The following is a 20605-nucleotide window of genomic DNA, read 5'->3' as shown; positions in this document are numbered from 1 at the left end:
GTGACCGGTTGGGGTATAACAACATTAAGGTTACACATTTTAAAATTGCTCACTTTCTCATACACAGACACACACACATACACACATATTGGTGCCTTGCAATTTATTTATTTCACCAGCTGTAAATGTGAAGGTAAAACAATTCTTTAAAAATAAAATTCAAGTCAGAAAGCACTTGTCCTTGTTTTCATTCTGACGGTCTTTTCTTCCATTTGTCTTCCCCTTGGACACAGAGGCCATATTGAAAAATGTGAGACATTTGTTGTTGTTTTTAAGGCACAGAAGTAATTACACATCACAATCACACATGACAATACTTAAAATTCAAAAAGTTGGTGAGATATATTAATGAACAAATATGAATATATTTAGATCAGTTTGTTTATGATTCTATTTTGAGTTTCTTATTATCACAATTTAGTTCTTGGATTTGGATTTACCTGCTGGCTGCGCAGACAGTTTATGACAATATTCACAGTATATTATTGAATCACAATTGCACTACTCAGCTGAAGTATAGGTACGTATTCATTATAGGTTTGGTATCTACTATAAAATATTTTTATTAACTTAATTTACTAGTTCGTGTTGAAAAGTAAAATTTCTACCATCTCTTTCAGTGTATAGAAACAGTCAGATGTACAGACATCTGTTACCAAAGTTTCTCTTTCAGCAATTTACAATAAACTGAGAAATAAACGTTTATAAGGGTCAATGGCTTTTGTTTTTCTTTCTTCTTTTTCTCCCCTTTTCCTTTTTTCAGTATTTCAGGCTTTGTACCATGGAAAACATTTTATGTCATATATTTATTGACATCCTTGATTGGTTTAAGCTGGAATGTTAAATCATCAGTTTCAGTGTATAGAAATTGCATATTTACAAAGCAGTATTATCAAATAAAGATTAAATTCTAAAGTTTTCTTCCTAGTATTTTACGTTTCAGGAGGCTGATAATGGTAAGGTGTGCACCTCCTGAGTTTTGAACTTAAACATTTCCTTTAGTTTCTCCATCTTCCTCAATGTGCTGACTTTTCTTCTTCTCTTGATTGTTAATTTTAGAATGGTTTCCCTTTAGCTACACATTAAAAGACATGAAAAGAGTAAAAATGGGAGAAACGCCATTTTTAAGACAAGAGGGAACGAATGTAGATAAAGTGAATCAAATAGATAAATTTGCCTGTTGCACCTTGGAAATGAAAAGCATCCTTTTCTTAATTCTTTACCTATTCAAGGCCTACAAGGAGATACCCTTTAAATCATATTTCAGGGCAGCTTATAGAATCAAATTGCAAGATATGCGTCAGAAGTTAGTCAGTAAACCCGTTATTAAGGGTACAGGGAGGTTGTCGTCTTTATGGGTGAAAGAATTCAAACATAAATTTTAAAAAAATCCAACCTTTATCAAACTAGATTTCAAAGGACAACAAATACATTAAACTAATCTTGATATTATATTTATTTTATATATTGCTTAATTACACTGGATTTCATTGTCACTAGTAATCTAAGTTACCATTGCTGTCTCATGTTTGTAGTCATTGATGGTTCAATTTTTCTTGGTCAGTGTCATAAAGAAAGAGATAAAACATAGCCGACAACTGGTAAGTGGTTTATGACCAACTAAAAAATACAAACCTTCTCTTGTTTCTCAGCTTTCTCCCTTCTTCGTTTCTCCTCCTGGAGCTGAATAAAAAGTGAAAAAGTGAGAAAAGACTATACACACTTTTTTTTAAAAGGTCATAATATAATCAATAGTGATGTGCTTTACCACTGATTTCTTTTCCGATCTGATACCAAGTAATATTCAGGGTGGTATCGACGATACTGATCCGATACCGATACTTTGTACAAAAACTTGTATCTCAAATTATAGCATCATAATGTTTACAGGACATCAGATTACTTGTTCTTATCACTTAATAATGCAGAGTTCATCATATAGAAATAAAAATACTGAAAAAAAAACAAAACCTGTTGTGCACTATTTGAGTAAATCGTTTTGGCTGAGATTAAAGTTATTAGATTAGATTAAATTAAATTTAACTTTATTAATCCCTCGGGAGGGTTCCTCCGGGGCTACACAGCTGAATAAACGTCAAACAGAAAATGATTAAACAGAAGAGTTTACGCCAGCGCCGAGTTATATTTTAGATAGCAAAGAGTAGACGGCAGAGTTTCACTCCACCGAGGAAGCCTGTGACGTACTACCCGGCTTTCTTTAGACCACGAAGGCCGGGTCCTCAGGAGGAAGCAGCCTCTGAATTTGGACACCCCTGGTGTTTCCGGGCCGGCCAATAATAACGGTGACATTTAACGTATTTTATCCGATAAATAAACACTGTAAAATGTATTTATCACCCCCCAACAGCCCTTTTGAATGTCTCCCTAGTATGGCCACAACACCTCACTCTTGGAGCACTTTTTTGCCACATATATCGCAAACCACGTCTCAGCTGTTTGTGGAGGTAAAATAAGTCCGCACATGACTCCAATTACGCTCAGCCATTGTTGTGAGTGCGCACGCCAGCGGCTGCAAGACATTTATACAGCCGTATTTCGCACATAACTATGAAAGGCGGGAGAGGAAGTAGTTCCTTTGACTGTAGACAATCCAAATGATATAGTTTCTTTCCACTGTGTTCCTGTTAATGATAAACTACAAATTGACCCTAAATTACTAAAATATCGATATTTTGATGTGAGAATCGATTCTAGAACATAAATGATTGGTATCGGAGGAATCGATATTTCAGGATCGATCCGCACATCACTAATAATGAAATCACACCTCTCTTGAAGTATTTATTAATTGGGTTAACACTTAAAAAATGTGTTTTTTGTTCTTATTTCTCAGCAGAAATTAGCAGGTTGGTCACATTGATGACATCATATCAGCTGCTGTGCTACCAACCACTTCATAGAAAGTCATAGACAGTGTGCAGTGTGCAGGTCTATGATCATTGGGAGGATGACATTAGGACTGGGTTTCAATTATCGATTTTCCGATTAAAATCGATTCTAGCTTGAATTAAGCGATATTGATTCATTAAAATCCTGAATCAATTTTTAAATATATATAAATATTTAAATGTATTTTGCTTAAAGCTTTCATTTCAACAACCACCAAACAGCAAAAACAGTAAATGAGAGCAGATAAACGGATTCCACACTAAAATATAAACACAGAGGGCAGACCCGACGCATCAGAATCAGTTAGATGTTGGCTTTCTCACCTGACGGCATGTACACGGACACGTCATCGGGGCTGAAAGCCGAGAGCTCACTCAATTGATGCTATAGATTTCATCACTCTCCGACCAAAATTAACTGAACCAGCAGCAAAAGAAGATCAAAACTACGCTTCACATTTGATAAACATCGTCATTAATTCCCTCTTACTTTTGCTGTTTTGCTTCCACCACAATAAAATAATGCTTCCTCTCTCTCAGTGTATCTCAAATCTCTGTTTTCTCTGTTATTTTTTTTTTACTTATTACGCACAAGTCTACTGTTGTTTGCAGCGCTGTCAGCCGCAAAATTGCAAAACACTTGTCTGTGTCTCTGATAAAACCCCTGTAACTTTGCTCATGGTTTTCTTCACTTTTTGTTCTACTGCAGAATATTTTTAAGGTTATCTGCTATAAAAAGCTTATAGCTCAGTAAGACAGTTACTTTGACACAATTTCTCAGATTCAAATCAAATTGAATCGAACTGAATAGGGGATCGAATTGATTATAGAAATCAGAGAATACCAAGCCCTAGATGACAGCCAATACATATGTCCATGTTTATCTCTGTATTCTCATATTCTTAACACTGACCTTTGATTCCAGTGTAAGGATCGTCTGCCTCAGCTTCCCAATCATTTCATCCTTCTCCCTCTCAGATTTGATCATCTTTCAGAAACAAAGACAGATGTTGAAGTTTCTGCAGTGCTTTGTTGATAAAAGTGTCAAAATCATTGAAACTTCACACTGTGCGCAACATGTTTCCATCCACTGTGCTTCAGCGTTAATACATAAAATTAATGTAACATATACACACCAACATACATATATCCCATTCAAAGTCTTTACAGCTGATTAATATTTTTCACAGGAGTGTCTCTGCTCTTTTCCATCTGCTGCACCATCATGTAAAGCAAATAAAACATACACATAACTTCTGCAGAATGTTGCAGACAGCAGGCTTATGCAGAGTAATTCAACAAAATAATTTAACTTTGCAGGAAATATGATATCATCAGCAAGTGGTGATATTTCTATGAATTATCTGTGTTCCCCTGATCCTTTTCTCTCTTTATTCTCTCTGTACATATGCTCAAAAAGAGCAGTGTTCTTTGGATCATTAAAAAGCAGGAACAGATTTGATTAAAGAGATTAAAGTTATTAGATTAGATTAAATTAAATTTAACTTTATTAATCCCTCGGGAGGGTTCCTCCGGGGCTACACAGCTGAATAAACGTCAAACAGAAAATGATTAAACAGAAGAGTTTACGCCAGCGCCGAGTTATATTTTAGATAGCAAAGAGTAGACGGCAGAGTTTCACTCCACCGAGGAAGCCTGTGACGTACTACCCGGCTTTCTTTAGACCACGAAGGCCGGGTCCTCAGGAGGAAGCAGCCTCTGAATTTGGACACCCCTGGTGTTTCCGGGCCGGCCAATAATAACGGTGACATTTAACGTATTTTATCCGATAAATAAACACTGTAAAATGTATTTATCACCCCCCAACAACCCTTTTGAATGTCTCCCTAGTATGGCCACAACACCTCACTCTTGGAGCACTTTTTTGCCACATATATCGCAAACCACATCTCAGCTGTTTGTGGAGGTAAAATAAGTCCGCACATGACTCCAATTACGCTCAGCCATTGTTGTGAGTGCGCACGCCAGCGGCTGCAAGACATTTATACAGCCGTATTTCGCACATAACTATGAAAGGCGGGAGAGGAAGTAGTTCCTTTGACTGTAGACAATCCAAATGATATAGTTTCTTTCCACTGTGTTCCTGTTAATGATAAACTACAAATTGACCCTAAATTACTAAAATATCGATATTTTGATGTGAGAATCTATTCTAGAACATAAATGATTGGTATCGGAGGAATCGATATTTCAGGATCGATCCGCACATCACTAATAATGAAATCACACCTCTCTTGAAGTATTTATTAATTGGGTTAACACTTAAAAAATGTGTTTTTTGTTCTTATTTCTCAGCAGAAATTAGCAGGTTGGTCACATTGACGACATCATATCAGCTGCTGTGCTACCAACCACTTCATAGAAAGTCATAGAGAGTGTGCAGTGTGCAGGTCTATGATCATTGGGAGGATGACATTAGGACTGGGTTTCAATTATCGATTTTCCGATTAAAATCGATTCTAGCTTGAATTAAGCGATATTGATTCATTAAAATCCTGAATCAATTTTTAAATATATATAAATATTTAAATGTATTTTGCTTAAAGCTTTCATTTCAACAACCACCAAACAGCAAAAACAGTAAATGAGAGCAGATAAACGGATTCCACACTAAAATATAAACACAGAGGGCAGACCCGACGCATCAGAATCAGTTAGATGTTGGCTTTCTCACCTGACGGCATGTACACGGACACGTCATCGGGGCTGAAAGCCGAGAGCTCACTCAATTGATGCTATAGATTTCATCACTCTCCGACCAAAATTAACTGAACCAGCAGCAAAAGAAGATCAAAACTACGCTTCACATTTGATAAACATCGTCATTAATTCCCTCTTACTTTTGCTGTTTTGCTTCCACCACAATAAAATAATGCTTCCTCTCTCTCAGTGTATCTCAAATCTCTGTTTTCTCTGTTATTTTTTTTTTACTTATTACGCACAAGTCTACTGTTGTTTACAGCGCTGTCAGCCGCAAAATTGCAAAACACTTGGCTGTGTCTCTGATAAAACCCCTGTAACTTTGCTCATGGTTTTCTTCACTTTTTGTTCTACTGCAGAATATTTTTAAGGTTATCTGCTATAAAAAGCTTATAGCTCAGTAAGACAGTTACTTTGACACAAAGGCATCTGGTGTGATGCTCACACCTCTGATGAAGTCTCGATTTCTCAGATTCAAATCAAATTGAATCGAACTGAATAGGGGATCGAATTGATTATAGAAATCAGAGAATACCAAGCCCTAGATGACAGCCAATACATATGTCCATGTTTATCTCTGTATTCTCATATTCTTAACACTGACCTTTGATTCCAGTGTAAGGATCGTCTGCCTCAGCTTCCCAATCATTTCATCCTTCTCCCTCTCAGATTTGATCATCTTTCAGAAACAAAGACAGATGTTGAAGTTTCTGCAGTGCTTTGTTGATAAAAGTGTCAAAATCATTGAAACTTCACACTGTGCGCAACATGTTTCCATCCACTGTGCTTCAGCGTTAATACATAAAATTAATGTAACATATACACACCAACATACATATATCCCATTCAAAGTCTTTACAGCTGATTAATATTTTTCACAGGAGTGTCTCTGCTCTTTTCCATCTGCTGCACCATCATGTAAAGCAAATAAAACATACACATAACAAAAAGAGCAGTGTTCTTTGGATCATTAAAAAGCAGGAACAGATTTGATTCTTTAGAACCCAGCCCCAGAGAAGATAAGATTCTCCACCAGTGATGAAAAATTGTCTAGCAGATGCAGAACATGCTGGACATGTTTAAATTTGATTCATATGACAGTGACAAAAAGCTGAGTATCAAATGATGAAATGAACCTTCTGTTTTACGGAGTCCAATGTATTACTCATGGTGTTTATTTCACTCTCCAAGTTCTGTTTCTCCCTGTTAAGCTCACTGATCCTATCAGAAAGCTGCAATTGAGAAGGTACAAGAAGAGAGATGAGATGGAAGACGTTTTGTGTTTTTTACATGTGAGTGATTGAATAATGCAATGGCAATGCAATGAATTTCTGTACAGCACTTTGGTCAATGTTGCTGTGGTAATTAAATGTGCTATATAAATAAATAATGATAAACTAAAAAGGAAAACTGACAAAACAACTGTGTTTGCATTTCATTAGAAATTCATAATTAATTAAGCTTTTTAAATAAATCAAAATGAATTTGCAAGATAAAATAAATTATCATTTTGTTCAATCTATAGAAATAGTTAGTTTTACAGAAATTTGTAATCAAGTGAACATTAATTTCCAAAGTTTCCTCCATAACTCTTTACAATACAACAGAGTTGAGTCAGTAAATTCTGAATGTTTATAATGGAAAGACAAAAACTCTCTACTGTTTTTTTCTCCTTTTGGAGCTGATCGATGATTTTAGTATGTGAAATGTTACATGAAGAAAAACCAAAAGGAATAAATGCTCATGTTCATGATGACACTTTATTAAAGCTGTAAAAACAATTATATACATGCATAAACATTGCCTTAATGTTATAGTAATGGTTGTAGTATTAAATGTAAAAAGATTAAACAAAGGAAAAAAAAACATTAAAACTGTACCTTTAAATTATTCTGCTATTTTATTATTATTATTATTATTATTATTATTATATTATATATTATAATATATATATGTAAATGTACCTCTTTGAGTGTTGAGACATCACAGCTTTTCAGACACACACACACACACACACACACACATAAGAAATGACACATATGAACCTTTTTTTTATCATTCTGCAGCTCGGCAAGTTTATTTTCGGCATCCTCCCTCCTCTGTTGTTCCTCCTGGAGCTTCCGCCTTGACGTTATTGGCAACTTCCACTGAGAGATGGCAGAGATTACAAACAAGTCTTTCACAGTTAGTCTTAGTTAATGTGGACAACATAACAGTAGTACTTTACCGTACAGCTTGGAAAGGACCAGGGATAATAATTTGATAATAAAAATAATAAACAGAAGTTGACAAAGAGCGATAATATAAGTTAGGATAAAGAGTTATCTTATCTTATGTCATTGCATAGTCTTATTTAGTACAATAGTCCAACAAAATTGGAAAACTGTCCCACATCAGCACTAAGCACAACAAATAGAATTGGGTGAATTAAACAAAATACCATATAATTACCCGAGTTATAATCAGGGTTGACTCTAACACAATACTTTGTAACACAAAGTTTTTATCTGTATATGTTGTGATGCTATTTTTTTAATATTGTGTAATGTCCAGAAAAACAAACTGAGGCATGCTGACTTTGTTCCATTCTTTGTGAAGTTTGTGTGAAAATGCTGTGCAGTTTAGGTTTGTCGTACTGTGATGGATTTCACTTAAAGAACAGTGTTTGACTCATGCACAGTGGCTCAAGTACTCATGGTCAGAGTTAGATGACATCAAATGTAGCAGAGTTGAATTTGAGGATGCTTTGATTTATTCACTGAATTCACCATCTATTATAAAGAAAGCATAAATAGTAAACTGTCAGTGGAAATCAGTCAAGAAGGCTTGTGAGACATCTGCTTCGTCTTGTTGAATTTAGTTTACAAAGAGTTACTCTGAGAGTAATCCTCAGAGCAGAAGTAGCCCAGATCAGCTGATCACAGCCTGTACATCTACTGGAGCTCTCAGTTGAAATTATTGTGAGCTGTGATTATTTTTCCCCACGCCAAGGCACTACGAACAGGTTCCTTCATGTGCTAATTTCCACTGTTATGACCAAGATCTTGTGGGTCATGTGTGTGTGTGTGTGTGTGTGTGTGTGTGTTTGTTTTAATGGAGACCAGTGCCTGCTGAGTGGATGGATTGAGTTCAATCCTGTTCCGGGATTGAATAATTGGCTGATCAATCAGTACTTAACCACTAGATGACCACCTGGCCCCTTCTCTCCTGGCCTCCACCACCCAACAAACAGCCTGTCTTTGACATTCAAAGCAAACTGGTATATGAGTAAGTATAAGTTGATTTGTGTGTCTGGTGTCAATAAATGCCTGCATAGCATTTTGAAAAGTTTTTGCTCTTTCTTCGGTGGTGTATGAGTGAGGGGTCACATTTTTTTGTTGTGTTCAATTTACTCCTTGGCCAAAAATGTAACATCCACTTCAATCCCTTCCCTACTTGTTTTCTATTTAGAGGCAATGTCCTCTACAATGGAGGCAACAGAAAATGGAGATATACAGTGGGGCAAAAAAGTATTTAGTCAGCCACCGATTGTGCAAGTTCCCCCACTTAAAATGATGACAGAGGTCAGTAATTTGCACCAGAGGTACACTTCAACTGTGAGAGACAGAATGTGAAAAAAAAAATCCATGAATTCACATGGTAGGATTTGTAAAGAATTTATTCGTAAATCAGGGTGGAAAATAAGTATTTGGTCACCTCAAACAAGGAAAATCCCTGGCTCTCACAGACCTGTAACGTCTTCTGTAAGAAGCTTTTCTGTCCCCCACTCGTTACCTGTATGAATGGCACCTGTTTGACCTCATCATCTGTATAAAAGACACCTGTCCACAGCCTCAACCAGTCAGACTCCAAACTCCGCCATGGCCAAGACCAAAGAGCTTTCGAAGGACACCAGGAAAAGAATTGTAGACCTGCACCAGACTGGGAAGAGTGAATCTACAATAGGCAAGCAGCTTGGTGTGAAAAAATCAACTGTGGGAGCAATCATCAGAAAATGGAAGACATACAAGACCACTGATAATCTCCCTCGATCTGGGGCTCCACGCAAGATCTCATCCCGTGGGGTCAAAATGATCATGAGAACGGTGAGCAAAGATCCCAGAACCACACGGGGGGACCTGGTGAATGACCTGCAGAGAGCTGGGACCAAAGTAACAAAGGTCACCATCAGTAACACACTACAACGGCAGGGAATCAAATCCCGCAGTGCCAGACGTGTTCCGCTGCTGAAGCCAGTGCATGTCCAGGCCCGTCTGAAGTTTGCCAGAGAGCACATGGATGATACAGCAGAGGATTGGGAGAGTGTCATGTGGTCAGATGAAACCAAAGTAGAACTTTTTGGTATAAACTCAACTCGTCGTGTTTGGAGGAAGAAGAATACTGAGTTGCATCCCAAGAACACCATACCTACTGTGAAGCATGGGGGTGGAAACATCATGCTATGGGGCTGTTTTTCTGCCAAGGGGACAGGACGACTGATCCGTGGTAAGGACAGAATGAATGGGGCCAAGTATCGTGAGATTTTGAGCCAAAACCTCCTTCCATCAGTGAGAACTTTGAAGATGAAACGAGGCTGGGTCTTCCAACATGACAATGATCCAAAACACACCACCCGGGCAACAAAGGAGTGGCTCCGTAAGAAGCATTTGAAAGTCCTGGAGTGGCCTAGCCAGTCTCTAGACCTCAACCCCATAGAAAATCTGTGGCGGGAGTTGAAAGTCCGTGTTGCTCGGCGACAGCCCCAAAACATCACTGCTCTTGAGAAGATCTGCATGGAGGAATGGGCCAAAATACCAGCTACTGTGTGTGCAAACCTGGTAAAGACCTATAGTAAACGTTTGACCTCTGTTATTGCCAACAAAGGTTATGTTACAAAGTATTGAGTTGTATTTTTGTTATTGACCAAATACTTATTTTCCACCCTGATTTACGAATAAATTCTTTACAAATCCTACCATGTGAATTCATGGATTTTTTTTTTTCATCCAAAAGCTATTTTCACCGTCTTACATTTCAGATCTTGTACTTTTTGCCTTTTGTAAAGAAATTGTATTTTTAATGAGTATTTTTTAACACTAGTATCTGTACATCTACTTAAGTACAGAATGTCTGTACTTTGCCAGCTCTGAAGTCAACACTAGGATGTAGATTTGTGTCAGTCTGTTGGACTCTTAAGGTTTATATTGTTAAATGGTAATTTTTTGAAGGTGCATTTGGGTTTTTTTTTTCTTATGGAGGAATACAAAAGTAATATAACACATTTTCTGTTGAGTATTATTCCTGGAAGTTTTATTGTAAAATATTTGGGTTTGTTTAAAGGAGTAATGTAGCTTGTAGATGAACACTGGAATTTTAGAATTAGAGGCTGAAAGGAGAATCAACATTTTTCATCCAAGTCCAGAAATATGAGGTAACATTTTGATTACTATTTAATTTCTTCTCTGGAAAACAATGAAGATGATATTTAAACTTAACATATAATGTTCATCTACTCACAAATTTATTCTGAGTTTTTCCTCTTGCCTTCATATTGAGTTGCTCTCTCTCACCATCTTCAGAGGAAACTTGAGCATCTTTTTGAAGTTAAAATTAAATGAGAAAGAAATGCCAAAACTTGGCTTAAAAGATTAAACTGCTCAGTGAAAACATTGATGCTTTGTAGAGGTAAAGAATAATTAATCAGTGACTCACTAGTTGTGTTTTGCTTCTTTCTATGGGCAAGAACAGTTGACAAAATTAACATCATGATGCATAGAGCCAAGCTAACAGCCAAACCGATGGTGACAGAGGGAGAACTGGATGGGATATCAAAGAAATCATCTGAAATTCATAAACAAATTAAATTCCAAGAAAACTGTTATTCAAATATTCAAAACAAATAGTGAAATAAATTTAATAATATAATTTAAACCTGGAACATGTATGTGTGTCTCTCTGCTCTGGTTGGTGTTCCTCTGTTGGACTCTGCAGGTGATGTTGTTGCTGTGTCTCTTCTCCACAGTCACTCTGCTGCTGACAGTATAGAGGTCATCAGGACCTCTGAGGGTCTCTGTAGGTCCAGCAGAGAGGAGGTTTCCCTCACCGTCCAACCACAGCAGCTCAGGCTCTGGATACCAGTCTGCAGACTCACACTGCAACACCACTCCTCCTCTGTTTTTGTCAATCCCTGAGAAACTGATTAGAAGTGAGGTGGCAGCATCTGTTGCTGAGCAAAAAAAGCATAAAAGATATTAGTAGGTGGAAAAACTAGTACAAAATTATTATTTTTGCAAAATTCTGATGCGGTTGGTGTGTTCTGTAAAGTTAATAAACAAACATTTCCGGGGTTGAAATCTTTTCTCATAAACATAAACATAATTTTTCACTGTAACTAAATATGAGCATCTCACCATTTGCTCCTCACTTACAATCCCATCAAAATCCTGTATACTGGGTGCATAATTGATCTACACCATGAACATGTGACGTGTATCTACTTACCAACCACAAGTTTAACAAAAGATTTTTTCCCCATTAAAGGAAAGCTGCATTCATATGTTCCTTTATCAGAGAGTTTTACTCTGGAGAGTTTCAGTGAAATGTTTCCACGCTTCAGTTCATTGATGAACAGTGATGCTCTTCCCCTGTATGAAGGATTTCTTGTATTCACCAGATCCTGACCGGATCGCCACACATGGACAAATCTTGGGTTCAAGTCAGATCTTGTCCACTCCAATATCTCAGCTGTCACATCCTCTGCAGGCTCCACGTGACATGGTAAAATAACATCATCATCAACTAATGCAACTACTGGTTGATGTGGACCAACCACCTGAGACTCTGCTGTAGACAGGAGGAAAAACAAAGAAATACAGAAAATGAGTTTATTAATTTCTGCAGGATGAGTGAATATATATGTCAAACTTAAAGATGACACTCAGAATTGAGCCTTATTTTTCTTTCTAACTTTTTTAGGTGAAGACGTTAAAAAAAGTCTTTCCGAAAAAAATTAAACACATGCAGGCAGCCAGCAAATCAAAGCTGCAAATTATAAACTGCTGTTTGCACCAAATGTTTGTACTAATTGGTATTCACTGTTTTATACAGTCTCCCTGCACAAAAAAATCTGTACATTAGTGCCACGGCAATAAAAAAAAGATATTACACATGTAAATTCAAACTTACCTCTATTTAAGTGTATCAGAAGTTGGAAAATCAAAATACCAAAGACTGTGCATGGAGAAAGGGAAAGTCCATCTATCTGTGGAAGCATCCTCCTCTGAAAATAGATCAGTGACACATACAAGTGTGACCACAAGACGTCATTGAAATAATAAGAATTTGTTAGTTTCATATTTAAAATCAAATGATTCAAGTCTAAACCCATATTTTACATTTTAACATGTTAAATACCCCCATGAGGCCATCAACATGACCTTTCACTTAACTGTTAATAGCTGTCCAATAGCTTAATAGAGTTAAGGCAGCAGACATTTTGTTACTGATTATAGCAAACATATTACTTTATGTTAGTGCTAAATTGCAGCCTGGAGAACAACTTTTGGTCAGTATCTTTAGTTTTGAGATGAACTCTGTATGCTAATAATTGTTTTGATTGTGTAATGGGCCACAAGGAAAGCTTAGCTATCAGATAGATAGTTATATTTAAAGCAGCAGGATAAAAACATATAAATAACAAAGCTAAAATGAAAGTGCCACAGGCACCTAGTATGACCTCTACTGTGAGAGTGCAAAAAATAAAAAAGTAAAAATGTAGTTAGTTAAAAATGTGGTTGTTATCAGTACAGCTGATGATTGAGAGATCTGATCAAAATCTGTGTTTATAGATTACAAGTCCAGAATTAGGTAACCATACCTGATGTTCTCACATGTTCTTGTTCATATCAACTAATATTCCATAATCTAAAAATTTATACTATTATTCTTAATAGCCTTGGAATTTTCTGCACAGGAACAAACACTGGTCTCACCATAAAATCCATAAAATGACTGTTTATGAAAAGTTGGAATTACAACTGGTAAACTACAGCCAACAGAGACAGTTTGGTGTGAGTGTAGACTGCAAAGTGAGCTCTCAGCTGCTTGACTGTGCACAGCTGTTGTAAATTAGTTAAATATAAAAGATTTACAATGTTTTAATGTCTTTGGTTTTCTTTATATAAAGTAGAAAAACAGAAGAAAAAAGCACTTAGAAGAATAACTCTACACAGACATCTACAGTATACTTTGACTTTCAACACTTTCTTTTAAGCTCTCTTGTTAAATATCTGAAACCTTGATGATTCTTCACTAAAACATTTAATTACATTTACACAGATGTATTTATGTCAGTAAAATAAATTTATACTATAATGAGACTTTATAAGTAGAAATCAGAAAAGCGTGTAGAACTTAAAAATACACAGTTTGAAATATACTTACCTGTGGAAAGACAGAAACTACAAGGTATCAGGAGTCTGCTTTGTCTTTGTAGTGTGGACCAAAAAGCAGTCACTCGAGGCTGGAATGAAGTTAACACAAAGCGAGCCTTTTGTTCAGGTTGTATGAACAATATAAATGAAAGACAGAAGGGGACTAAGACAAAGCTCACAATAAACTAAACTGGGAGTACTAAACATTGTTTAGTAAACACACCAGCGTTTACTAAACACTGAGATCACGGGACATGGAAAAACCTGAACATGAATACCTGGAACATGATGCACGATTAGTAAAGGGAAACTTATGGAATTATATTTATGTCATAACAAATCGTGTAATTCAACAACCAGTGCGCCAAAATTCACCACTTTTCTGACCTGTCTGGTTAACACATCATGTAAAAATCACTGTTTAATAAATCAGAACACTGTACTTAACGCCAGGGAGTGGCACCTTGAACGCCCCTTCCGAGAGGCGGAAATAATGCCGTTTTAACCAGCTTTTGAACACCGCGTTTTACGTCACACAGCTGAGTCCTGGGAAAAGCGTTGTTTTTCCGCCGATCAGTGCCAGCTGTGACGGTGTTTAAAACGCAGTTTTCTTAAAATAATGCAGGGGTCTCCCACGGTTCCTTCATCCAATTACCTTCAACTTCTGTCACCCAATCAAAAAAGAATAAGTGCCGACCACACTAATTCATTACAGATCAACCTTGCTGCCAAGTGATTGCTTATATTAGTCTATTCCATACCAATCCTTGTCACAGTTTATACTAATCCCACTATATATGTTCATTTCTTTAAAGCACAATGTATTGTACATAAAGCGGGTTAGTGTGTGCTTGGTGTTGTGAAGAAAATGTTAACATTAAACAACAGATTATTTTTTCCCAGACAGATAAATTGTACTAACCCAGTAATGAAAATATTGGGCTGCTGTGTAAAATGTAAATACATTCATCAATCATTAAAAAGATCAAATTTGATCAGCAATATGTTTTAAAACACCTGGGATGGGGCAACAAAAGGCTGGAAAAATAGGTGGTACTAAAATAGAAACATATGGAAGGACATTTTGAAAATAATTAGGTTACTTGACAACAGGTCAGTAACATGATTTTATATTAAAAGAGCTTCTTAGAAAGCAGAGTTGTTTTGAAGGAAATGTGGGCAGAGCTTGACCAATCTGCAAAAAACTCCATTAACAAATTGTGCAACAATTTCAGAATAATGTTCCTCAGTATAAAGTTGTGAAGACTTGGAATAGTTCATCCTCTACAGTCATCAAATGTTTCAGAGACTCTGGAGAAATTTCTCTGCAGAAACAATGAGGTTAAAAGTGATGATGTCAGTGATCTTCAAGTCCTCAGAGGAAACTGTATTAAAAACAGACATGATTCTAGTCACGGAAATCAGTGGATTTCCTGTATCCTTTGGAGCAACAGACCTGAATCACTCTTCTAAAGAAGTACATGGTGCAGTGTGTTGCCAGGAATATCCATGATGGATGGCAGTTTGTTCAGTGACTTCCTCTCCACCACAGCTTCAGAAGTGCTGCCAATCACAGTGCTAGCTCTCCCGATCAGTTTTTCCAGTGTTTGTGTCACCAGCTCCAATCCAGCTCCCCAAAAAGATCAAAGCAAAGTGCACTGCACTCACCTCAATTGACAGAACATCTTAAACATTTTGGTGCACACAAGCTTCCATAAGAAAAACAGCCTGCCCATACGCTTCTTGTATACAGCCTCTCTTTTAGTCTACCAATTCAGTCTGTTGTGTATATGGGTGTCCAGGTATTTGTACTTCTCCTCCACATCCCATCAGGGGTTTCAGTGAGTTATACTTTTGTCATGATAATGCACACTGCCAATTTGTATCTACAGTTATCAGAAAGAAGCTATGACCAAGATACTTTGATTATTTTTTTTATAACTTCATGTCATTACAGGTATGCTAGTTATGCAATGTACAATGCTGTGATGTCACACTCTCTGGTGTTATGTTCCAAATTCATGTAAGACCTCCTGAGTACTCTGACGTCATTCAAATCAATTTTATTTATTGAGAAGGACATCTCCAGTTTACATTATTTTCTGTTCTTGAGATTACTTAAATAAGTAATCATAGTTCAGAAAACATGCAGACAAACACACGACCTTAAATTCCACCTCTTTTGTTTAGTTGAGATGTGGGTGCCCTCCATATACATATATTACTCATACAGGTCTGATTCCAAACTACATATCTGGTTTTTACACTTGCATGTTTAGAGGGCAAAAGTATTCTTGAGGTGCTATTAATAATATTATTAAAATTAAGGGCTTATGATACAGTAACATTACTTTAAAAAGAGCTAAACTGCTTTGGTAAAATTAAGAGCATCAGCTGTCTATTATAATTTTTGAAAGTCTGCTAAAAATAAAAATAAAATTAGATTAACATCTGATTTGTGTGAGTGGGGTGGGGGTGTTTGTTGGTTTTGTTTAATTTTTTAAACGTTTGTACATATTGACTACATTTTCTGAGTGCAGTGTTTGTATGGTTGTAATCATACACAGCATGTGAGCAAAGCGCATTTTTAACAGAATAACTAAGTGAAGGGCTGAATGGCCCTTTTCAAAATTGCCGGTCCGGTTCATATAGTCTGAGACCTGCAAGATTTTATTTATCCAGGTAACTTTAGGGTGAACTCTGGGCTATCATGAAGGTGGTTCTTTGGTTTTTACCACACTACATCGCCATGGTAATGTATGATGCGAACCTTACTTACTCCGGAGAAGGTTAATGAAATCCAGATTAGCGATCAACAGGTATGATATCACCACCTGCTGACCAATCAATTCTCAAGAAAAGGTCTGTCTCCAAGTCTTTGTGTTTTTCTTGATGAGAATCAGTAGACACAAATTTATTCATTTTTCATGTTAGCTGCAAATAATTAGGCAGGACAAGTGGCAGCAGAAAGCAGTAGTCCCTTACTGAGGTGTGCTGACTGCCCCACAGGCTTGGAGAGGAAGTGTGTCCATGCCATTACTACCCTGTGTCTATTTACTGCACATAAGGATTGGGTAAATAAGAGTGGTCCTGGAATTTGCATGTTATCCTTCTTTAGTGCAGTGGCTATGAATAAATATCACAAAATGGTGATTTCCAAGGGAATTCATACAATGAAAAAAATATTTTAGTCAATTTTGACCCACCAAAAAGTGCCATTTTTTTGTTTCTCTCTCCTGCTGCTGTTTGAGTGTCAAGGAGACTGTGCCTTCACCAGGAAAGTCTCAAATGTCTCAGGAATGGGTGGACCAAAGACCCAACTTTACAGCGTCATTTTTTATTTATTTTTTTAGAAATTTTTTATTCTCGAATTCCTAACTTTTCAGTAATTTGGGGGCATTGCTTTAGGGTCCCCCCATGACACTTCTTTTTCATTTTGTTAGACATAAAAATAAAAGAAGACCACTCTAATTTGTCATCTGTTGTCATATTTTGATGTCAAGTACATTTTGTTGTTTTTATATTATATCGGGTAAAAAATCATCCGGCGGTCGCTGAAGCTTTGCTGTAGCTGATGCCACGTGACAGGTTTGCCCTTGCTGTTCTTTGGCTCACCTAATTCCCGGCTCTGAAGGCTTGCATTTTTCAACCTTAGGAGCATTTAAACCTGACCTGTGAGCCATGGTTTCTGATAATGTTAGGCCTGGTGTCACGACCTGCAGGATCGGCAAGGTGCTGATCAGAATCTCTCCACTCCCAGCCCTCATTCTCTTCTCTTTTTCCCTCTCTCTCCCCCTCTCTCATTCTGCCCTTTTTGCACGGGCGGAACTCATGGCAGCTTCACGCCCTCGGTCCACGCCTTCCTGGATTGGGAACACCTGGGCCTCATCAGAGCAGCTGGTATATTAGAAGGAGGAGATCAGCTGTTCAACGCTGGATTGTTGTGAAGGCTCTAGTCAGTACACGTCTAGCTCAAGTTTCCTGTGCCTCCGTCTCAGAGACTTAACAAGTGTTTCTTTGTTCCTAGATTCCCCGTGTTTCCCCGTGTGGAGTGTGGAAGGAGTGACTGGTCGGTAGCGGAGAAGAGAGAGGTTGAACTGAGCGCGTGTGTGATTTCCCCGTTTTCCCTGGAGCCCTGGACCCCTGCCCCTCACGTCTTGTATATAGCACTAACCCCGCACTGTCTGTACATACACTTGGTGAAGATCTGTAAATAAACCGTCTCTGTTTAAACGCTACTCATGAGTCCTGCGATTGGATCCTCTAAGCAACCCGTGACACCTGGTCTCTGTGACATCATCGATGCATTTTGGGATGTAGGCAGTAACAGTTTCTGTATATTCCTGAAAGTCTGTGGTGGAAAAGCAGTCTTGCAGTGCCTCTGAGGACCCTTCTGGCCACACCTGTACCTGCTTACGAACTGGTTTGGTGACTTTGACCAGGGGCCTGGGGGAACCCATGGCACACCAAGGTTTCTGCCTGTACTAACCCTTATGCAAAATAGGTGGAATTAAGACACAGTTCCAAAAGCAAACACAACTGATCAGTGCTGAGAGTGGTCCTGATGCTGAGGTTGGGGTGATCCTGTAATCTCTTATGAACTACCTCCAACGCTTCTATGACTGGGATGCAAGTGAAGACAGATGTAACATCTCTCTCTCACTGTACATGTACTGTTTATAAAATTAGGGAAACATAACCTGCACAAACAAAATAATTTGTAATAACTTTCACTGCTGTAACTGGAGCCTCGTCGTCTCGTCTTTCTATATACTGGACTGTATGTAGCGGAGATGACAATAAAGTTTACTTTGACTTCAGCAGCGAGCAGGCGCACTGAGGGCTCTTGCGCTCACTTTTCGTGTATAGAATTTCGAATTTCGAATTAAAATTATAAGTCTGTATTATAATGTCTGGTCTTTTCGAGTTTGTTGTTTTTTTTTATTTTGTTTTATTTTGCGAGTTGGTTATTAGATGCTGCTCCAGCCAGCCAGAGAATCCCCCTTACTCCCAGCAAATGGGCGATAGAAAACCGATCGGTGTCTATGCCATCCCCAGTATGCGCTGGCTGACATCAGGTCAGCATGAGTACGAGCAATTTTTTTTTTTTTGCCGATATCTGAGATGCCGCCCCCACCACGATGCCGCCCTGGGCAACCGCCCGTGTCGCCCGTATCTAAAACCGCTACTGCTTGGCATATGTCTGTTGACTCAGAGCCAACAGACATTGTTCATGCACAGATCAACAAACAAAGTGTAAGTTTCTCTTTAACCCTTTAAGACCTACCATAGAACCAAGTCCGCCAGAGCTTATATTATACTTTTACATGCTGTGGAGTCATTTTTGGGAGCATTTCAAGTTGCTATACATCAATACAACCATTACAGCCTAAATTTTAATAATATGCATGCATTAAGTGCATAGTAATTACATAAATTGCAAAAAAGTGCAATAAACTACAAAAAAATTGAAAATCGTTTTTGTTTTTTAACATATATTTCTAGTTAGAGAAATTTAAGAGGCTTATCCCTCAAAACTGTAAATACAAAAAAGTTGCACAAAATAGTTTCCCACCACAGGAAATTTATTTTGAGTGTCTTCATAGTTTTATTTTTGAAATACACCAATTTCTATACACTGCAGGAAAAACGAAAATAAATATTATAATGCAAATTTGCAAAAAAGCAGCATATGCATCAAAATAAACTATTTCCAGCAGTGAAATTTGAGTCCTAAGCATCCCAGAAACGACACAGAAAGTCATAAAGTCAAACATAACTTTTAAAAACACCAGTATAAGCTCATGAGGCCTTGATGGTAGAAAAACTACATTTCTGCAAAATGACGTCACTTCCGGTTTCGGGCAGGTCATTGCGGACATGCAATAGTTCGCGCTGATGGACATAGGAAGTGTTATGAACAGCTGATCGGAGCGTGTTTCTGGAATATTATGTTTTTGTTTCTGCAAGGGCTTTTTATGCAGTTTTTACAAAGCTTTATGTGGAAGGAAACCGTGACCTAGGACAAGCTGATGGCATAAGATATAAGTACAACTCCTCCAGTTTCATATTAGTGATGGGATTTCCGGCTCTTTTTAGAGATCCGGCTCTTTCGGCTCGGCTCACTAAAAAGAGCCGGCTCTTTCGGCTCCGAACCGGCTCTTCAGGTTGTTTTGTTGCTTTAATTATTTAATCATTAACAATAATATAAAATTATGCAGAAAAGGAATTACTAATGTAAAAAAAGTGGTTTTATTTATATATGTTTATATATGGCCCCTAGAGACAAAGCACGTACAAACTCTAAAGCATATACAAACTCCAAAAAGCACGCACAAACTCCAAAACACATTTCTAGCATGAACTGAACTTCCAAAACAGAGCTACCCAGATCACTTAAATTACACAATTGAAAGCATGTGTGTATTGTTTGTGTATTTATAGACAAGCACTCATATTTATTCAAATAATTAAAAAAAAAATCATTTACCTGTTACTACCACACACCAAATCCGGTTGTTGATACTTCCTGGCTTGTGTAGCCACTAGGTAACAAAAGCTCAA

At 37.5% G+C, this 20605-nt stretch overlaps 2 protein-coding genes and 1 long non-coding RNA gene across 4 annotated transcripts in view; 1 reads left to right on the top strand and 2 right to left on the bottom strand.

The window, feature by feature from the left end:
• LOC146522936 (uncharacterized) overlaps window positions 1-20605 on the top strand; it is a 138896-nt gene that overhangs the window by 98513 nt on the left and 19778 nt on the right. The window lies entirely within an intron of this gene.
• LOC146522940 (uncharacterized) lies at window positions 5660-7022 on the bottom strand. Its single transcript, XR_014871164.1, has 2 exons — window positions 6767-7022; window positions 5660-6309 (listed from the first exon to the last, which is right to left on the bottom strand). It is a non-coding gene; the product is annotated as an uncharacterized LOC146522940 (long non-coding RNA).
• Window positions 7607-14181, bottom strand: LOC146522939 (butyrophilin subfamily 1 member A1-like). Of its 2 annotated transcripts, XR_014870972.1 has the most exons (6): window positions 14052-14181; window positions 12795-12888; window positions 12111-12452; window positions 11542-11835; window positions 11127-11450; window positions 7683-7777 (listed from the first exon to the last, which is right to left on the bottom strand). XR_014870972.1 is itself a non-coding variant. In XM_085142116.1 (5 exons), exons 2-5 carry the CDS (start codon window positions 12880-12882, stop codon window positions 7707-7709), a joined length of 795 nt encoding a protein of 264 aa, XP_084998242.1. In that variant the 5' UTR covers window positions 12883-12888; window positions 14052-14180; the 3' UTR covers window positions 7607-7706. The 2 variants fall into 2 exon arrangements, 1 of the variants encoding a protein (XP_084998242.1); XM_085142116.1 differs by lacking the exon at window positions 11127-11450 and having other exon boundaries at window positions 7607-7777; window positions 14052-14180.

This window comes from Neolamprologus multifasciatus, chromosome 3 (genome assembly GCF_963576455.1).
Source record: "Neolamprologus multifasciatus chromosome 3, fNeoMul1.2, whole genome shotgun sequence".
NCBI classification, from domain to species: Eukaryota; Metazoa; Chordata; class Actinopteri; order Cichliformes; family Cichlidae; genus Neolamprologus; species Neolamprologus multifasciatus.
Note: the sequence above shows the minus strand (reverse complement) of the source record. Positions and strands in the feature narration are given on the sequence as shown.

Coding starts and splice junctions, on each gene's coding strand:
- LOC146522939 (XM_085142116.1), bottom strand. CDS start 12,882: ATGCTTCCACAGATAGATGGACTTTCCCTTTCTCCATGCACAGTCTTT. Junction 11,836..12,110: donor TTTTGTTAAACTTGTGGTTG/GTAAGTAGATAC, acceptor TTTTTTGCTCAG/CAACAGATGCTGCCACCTCA. Junction 7,778..11,541: donor GACACACATACATGTTCCAG/GTTTAAATTATA, acceptor GCCATCTCTCAG/TGGAAGTTGCCAATAACGTC.